This window comes from Camellia sinensis, chromosome 9, assembly GCF_055761805.1.
Source record: "Camellia sinensis isolate YWXY chromosome 9, ASM5576180v1, whole genome shotgun sequence".
Classification (NCBI taxonomy): Eukaryota; Viridiplantae; Streptophyta; class Magnoliopsida; order Ericales; family Theaceae; genus Camellia; species Camellia sinensis.
In genome coordinates, this window is record NC_138969.1 from 162,253,924 (window position 1) to 162,259,831 (window position 5,908).

General features: G+C 34.3%; 1 protein-coding gene across 2 annotated transcripts; it reads left to right on the forward strand.

Moving 5' to 3' along the window:
• Positions 1 to 274: 274 nt before the first annotated feature.
• Positions 275 to 5,293, forward strand: LOC145798825 (KH domain-containing protein At4g18375-like). 2 transcript variants are annotated; one of them, XM_082887890.1, is made up of 6 exons: positions 463 to 600; positions 1,405 to 1,644; positions 1,741 to 1,825; positions 1,895 to 2,007; positions 3,550 to 3,794; positions 5,011 to 5,147. In XM_082887890.1, exons 2-5 carry the CDS (start codon positions 1,408 to 1,410, stop codon positions 3,697 to 3,699), a joined length of 585 nt encoding a protein of 194 aa, XP_082744016.1. In that variant the 5' UTR covers positions 463 to 600; positions 1,405 to 1,407; the 3' UTR covers positions 3,700 to 3,794; positions 5,011 to 5,147. The 2 variants fall into 2 exon arrangements, with proteins under 2 accessions (XP_082744015.1, XP_082744016.1); XM_082887889.1 differs by having other exon boundaries at positions 275 to 600; positions 1,741 to 2,007; positions 5,011 to 5,293.
• Positions 5,294 to 5,908: the final 615 nt, after the last annotated feature.

Genomic DNA, 5,908 nt, shown 5'->3' on the forward strand with positions numbered 1-5,908 from the left:
AATAAATTTTCAACCTTACTAAATGAAAAAATAAAAATAAAAATTCATTAACTATAAAAAAATTATTTTAATGAAAAATAATTTTTTTTAGCAATGACATCCTCTGTTGCAAAAAAAAAAAAAAAAAAAAAAAAAAAAAAAAAAAAAAATCATTTTATTATTTAAATATTTATTTGTAATGAAAATAAAAATAAAAAAAATCCAAAAAAATTTCCAGCCCCCTCTTTTCATTCCCGCCCGGTTCCCCCCTCCCTCTTTCCATTCCCGCTCCCCCCTCCCCCTCCCCCTCCCCCTCCCCCCAAAATCCCCAATCTGTTCAACCAAAATCCCCAATCGGGTTCTCCCCCAAAACCCCAACCTCTTCAACCAAAATCCCCCCCGAAAAACCCAAAATCCCCAATCTCTCCTTCCGTTTATCTCTCTACCCATTTGTCTCTCTAGGTTTTAGGGTTTTGAGTGTGAGAGAGATGGGGCAACAGTCTTTGATCTACAGTTTCGTGGCTAAAGGAACAGTGGTTCTCGCCGAACCCATACGTTTCTCATCCGCCCCTTCCTTCTTCAGCTACCAAATCCACGGCCTTCTTAAACTCTCACAAATGGGTACGTCTCTCTCTCTCTCTCTCTCTCTCTCTCTCTCTCAATTTTCAGTTTTCTGATCCACTTAATTTACGATGTTTATCGTAAAATCTCATGTTCTGGTGCATCACAATCCTATAATTGAACTAACTAAATTATTGTTCATCTTTAATTAATTTGCTATTACTTCTATGTTGTTCTTAGGGTTTTAAATTAATTCTATGTTGTTCTTAGGGTTTTAATTCATATAACTGAAAACTCTGACAATTTTATATGCGTTTAATGGATTTATACTTAAACTGTTTTCTATTTAACATTTTTTGTTCCACAAACTTCAATCTTTATGGTTTTTCTCTAAATTTTGATGCCATTGATTTTTCCTTTAGTTGTTAAAATTTGAATCCGAACCAAGTATAGTCGGTGAAAAATAGCCAAAATGGGGCTTTCTTTTTTTATGGACTTCTTGAATCGTTGAAAGAGTCTTCGCTCTTTGGATTTGTATCCGATAAACTATTTGCTAGATTTTTTTTTTTTTAAAATTTTTTTTTTTAATGTGTTGTAACCTTGTTTGTCTGAAACTGTTGTCTTCTCACAGTTTTCTTTCTGTCTCTCTCAAGAATTCTTGTTTTGTTTAACTGAGTTAACCATCTATCTCTATTAAAGTTCTAATTTTTTTTTTCAGTTTCATTAATGGGTCTTATGAATTTTATACAAATTCAGATCCTCTCTTTTCTACCTCTGTTGACTCTGAATTTTTCTGTTTCATTTGATAAGAATTTTTCTGTTTCTACCTCTGCCTTGATATTTTTGCACCACTTTTTTTGGCAGTCCATGGATGACATGAAATCCATAGCAGTTGAAGCGGTTTTATTGCTGCAAGGGAAGATAAATGACGAAGATGATGACACTGTAACTATCCGGCTTCTTGTTCCATCTAAAGTTATTGGTTGTATAATTGGAAAAAGTGGTTCAATCATAAATGAGATCCGGAAGAGAACTAAAGCTGATGTCCGTATCTCCAAAGGCGAGAAGCCTAAGTGTGCTGATTCCACCGATGAACTTGTTGAGGTATATTTCATGCTGTTTCCATAAGCTTTTAATATAATTCGTATTTTTGTGTAGTTTTACCTTGCTTTCCATTGACATGTTTTGTTCTGCATTCAGGTGGTTGGGGAAGTTAGTAGGGTGAGGGATGCACTTATTCAAATTGTTCTGCGGCTTCGAGATGACGTCTTAAAAGACAGGGAAGGTGGTCATAATACTTCTGCTGGTGCCGATTCTATGTATTCTAGTGGTACTGATTTTTCTATGCCTTCAGTTTTGCCTAGGGTTCCCCCAGTTGCTCCAATGGGTTATGAACAGAGAACTGAATCTGGGAGTGGCTTAGGCATGCTTTCTTCAGGCAGCCTTTATGGATATGGATCTTTATCAGTATGTCAATGTTGTGGCATTTAATTTCTTTGTTATTTCCTTAGTGTTATGGTCATATGATATTTTTAGATCTTGTTATTCATTTTTTTTTCCAGTTACAAGTTTTCTTTGGTACATTTATGGCAACGTGCTTGCTTATTTTTCTATATTGTTTTAATTTTGTTACTTAGGCATTGTTTCCTAAAACTGAAAATTAACTACTGAAAACTTTAAAAGTTGAATTTTTTAATTTGAAAAACTGTTTGGTATCTACTGAATTTTTTAATTTGCATTTAATTTCTTTGTTATTTCCTTGGTGTTATGGAGAACATTGCTGGTTTTGATTTCTTATATGGGGCCTTTTTTTGATTTCTGAAAGAAAAAATGTATTTTCTTGGGGAAGAGGTACAAATGGACAGCTTGGGCATGGGGAATCAGTTGACCGGTAATAACTTTTGGACTAGCCCAATATTTTGACATTATGAGTTTCATATGATACTTTGTATTTGGCTTTGGGCATGGAATGCCTCTGAAATGGTGTTGAAACAACTCATTGTTTTGTTATTTTTGATGTGCTTATGTGTGATATGATAAATTTGGTGAGAATCTTGTGATTTTGAATTTTCACTAGTGTTTTTAATTAGTATCCCAATCAAGGAAAACATTATATTTCGGCTGATTTGGTGGAAATGAGATGACATTTTGTTTCTTGTATGTGAGTTCAACCAACCCAATCAATCACGTGACATCGATTATGGAAGCCATTGGCTCTTTGGTAGGGCCTTGATGGATTCTTTTCTTTTTGGAAACATACACATTAAGGGGCTGATCCCCATGAAACAGACATTGTGGGCAGAGTTTCCCATTCTACTAAATGAACATGCAAACGCCACACACACATGTGCGTATGTAGCATGAATCATTGCTGTCTCAATATTATACTTAAAAGCGTTCACTTCCCTTCAAGATCGTAATAGAAACAACATAAATACTTTTTATCATAATACAAGAAGGGACATGTAAGAGTGTTTAACAGTAAGCAGTTTCTCAGTTTTTTTTTTTGCCTTCTTTTTGTTGGTTTGTCCTTGTTGAAGATCTTCACAAATTCAATGGTGTGTGCACCCGTTTTGCGCCTTATGAATATATTTTATATAATATAATTATCAATTCTACATTGACATATGCACACAAAAGAATTGGATTCACATTCACACCATTTGGACTATATCATCTATGCATGCCAGGAAATAATGACTGAAGAAGCCAATCTGATTACTACAGTATTTTATGCCACAGACGTGGATATTAGATCCTTCCTTGTTCTTCTCTAAATGTTAATTACTAATTTCTTGGCAGTTAGTGTTGCATATATAAAATTTTTCTTTCCAATCTATAATGTTTGCCCCTTTGTCATTCTTTTAAGTTAAAGATTTTGACTTGGTGATTGAAATATGGATGACTTCAAACTTTCATGGTTAATATGTGGCTAGATGTATATATGTATGCAAATATTATTTCGTAGGCTGCTGAGCTCATATAATGGTTTTTGTCAAATGAATTCAGGTGAAACAGGATCCAATGGAAGTAAACTCTGTGTTTATTCCATCCACCAAAGGTTCAAGCATTTTTCTGATTGGTTACTGGAAATCATGGCTATGGGAGACTTGGATGCTTTCTTTCCTGCTGCAACATGTGAATATGCTCCTATTGTAGATGAGATTTGGAAGGATCCTGCCATCCAAGAAACCTACAAGAGAAGGAAAGAAATTCATTTGCTTCCAGATGTTGCCAAATATTTCTTAGATCGGGTATGGCGTGTCTGCATCATCTTTTACTCTATCTCGTGATGATGACATATTTATTGCTTAGCTGTAAATTGTTCTTGCCACTTGTATATTTTTTTTTATTATCACTTGTTTTTATTTTCCCCCCTTATTTCATCCCTTGTTCTTAAGTCTGGAGTGAAGTTGAAGTTAATGTTTACTAGCAGCATCTTCAGGTTCCTGGTTTGTTGAATCAGTTTGTGAAAGGTTTTTCAGTTTACATATAATAATTTTCTCATTAGCTTTTATAAGTTCGCCTGCTTTTATAAGTTCACACGTATTAGGATTTGGCTCATAATCATTTTACATGCACGAGAGATAAGTTTAGCCCATCTTAGTTCAACCATGTGATAAACTTTTTTGAGTACACATGTCATAGTCTAATGCATGGAAGAAAAAAGAACCAAAGGACAAATGTCCAGCTCATGACAGATGGGCTTCAAAGCTGATGGACAATACTTAAAAACAGATGGGCCATTTCTGTATTTTATAGTAGTGTATTTATTTCATGTAAATAGTCAAACTGTGAATGTGTGGTGTAGTAAATAGCCATACTTCTTTGTTAAGATTCCAAAAAATAGAAAAAGATACTGGCAGGTCAAAAGCAGCTCACATATCCTTGAGCATAGACATGTTCTTAACTTGTTCATCACTTGAGATTTCTTTTAAATCCCATACTTGGTTCTTGTAATAAATGAACAAGGTGGAGTGAGCACCTGCATTTTTTCAATGTATCATTACTGGTGTTTAAATAGTTGGAATGTGTGGAACACCTGCTAATAGATGATGGAAGCGGCACTCATTAAAAGAAAAAAAAGGGGAGGTGGAAGAGGCAAGATTAAGTGTTCTTACGAGTAAATCAAATTCTAGGGCTTGAAGCTACAAACTAGTTATTCATATTTAAGTTTCAACAAGCACTGCATAGTGCAATACAAATGATATTTAAGCATACACGTATTTGAATATGATTGGAGGACATTTGAAATTTCTCAAATATTACAAAGTCTGTCACTAACACAGTTCTTTTCTGGCATATGAACTTTGTACGTTATGAACCCTAGTTCTTATCTTTGCTCTGTCATTATCATGGGGATTTGTGTATTAGCTTTTATCTCTTTATGATTTTGATGGTATTTATTACTTTGTTCTAGATTTTCTTCAAAAAGATTATAATTTGCAACTGTTATCTATTTATTTGTAGGTCAAGAGGATAAATTTTGCCGAGGGGAAGATCTGATTCTAGAAGGAATTTGCAGCTTGATTTTTGAAATAGGCCCAAAATTGAAATCTTGTTGGAAATTTTTTATTTTTTGTAAGAGCATTTAAATATCCAAGTGTGTTGATTGGTGAATTTTAGATTTTATTTTATTATTTTATTTTTTTTTAGGATTGGGGTGAATTTTATAATTTAAATACGCTTTTATGAACATGTACAGTTTAATTGTTCTTTGTAAAATATTGAATTTGATGGTTTTATCAATTTTTATTTTTATTTTTATTTTCTGTTATGATGTTTTTGTGAATGGAATGTAAATAATCAGTTCAGAGCATATTTTATATTAATTAAATTATGAAATTAAGTAAAAGGGTGGCGTTTTTATTCAAAACGTCACTATATCGTGTGACGTCATCAGTTATATTGGACAGAATTATTTAAGCAGATTTAATAGTATACCGGCGTTTATGAAAACGTCACTATAAGTATCAGTGACGTTTATAAGAGGCCTTATACCTATAGCGACGGCGTTTTGTCGTCGCAAAAAAACAATTTTTTTGGCTGAAATGTAACGCCTTTAGCGACGGCTCAGGTTGCTGTCTCAAATACACTTTTAGCGACGGTATTTTTACCGTCGCAAAAAACCCTTTTAGCGACGGCAGTGCTGTGCCGTCGCAAAAAACTGAGATTTTCACCCATTATTGGCGACAGAAATTTGCCGTCGCGAAAAATGCATTTTCCCGTCGCAAAAACAAAGGCGACGGCAAGTGCCGTCGCTAAAACTCTTTTGCAACCCCCCTTGTTGCGACCCCCACTTGCCGTCGCAAAAAACTATTTTACCGTCGCAAAAACCTTTTGAGACGGTGTTTGGGGTATTTGCGAC

What these genes read in the sequence shown, in the direction of transcription:
- LOC145798825 (XM_082887889.1), top strand. Translation starts at nt 1,408, where the DNA reads ATGGATGACATGAAATCCATAGCAGTTGAAGCGGTTTTATTGCTGCAA. An exon ending in CCACCGATGAACTTGTTGAG is followed by an intron (nt 1,645 to 1,740) that starts GTATATTTCATG and finishes TTCTGCATTCAG; the next exon opens with GTGGTTGGGGAAGTTAGTAG. An exon ending in ATGGATATGGATCTTTATCA is followed by an intron (nt 2,008 to 3,549) that starts GTATGTCAATGT and finishes AAATGAATTCAG; the next exon opens with GTGAAACAGGATCCAATGGA.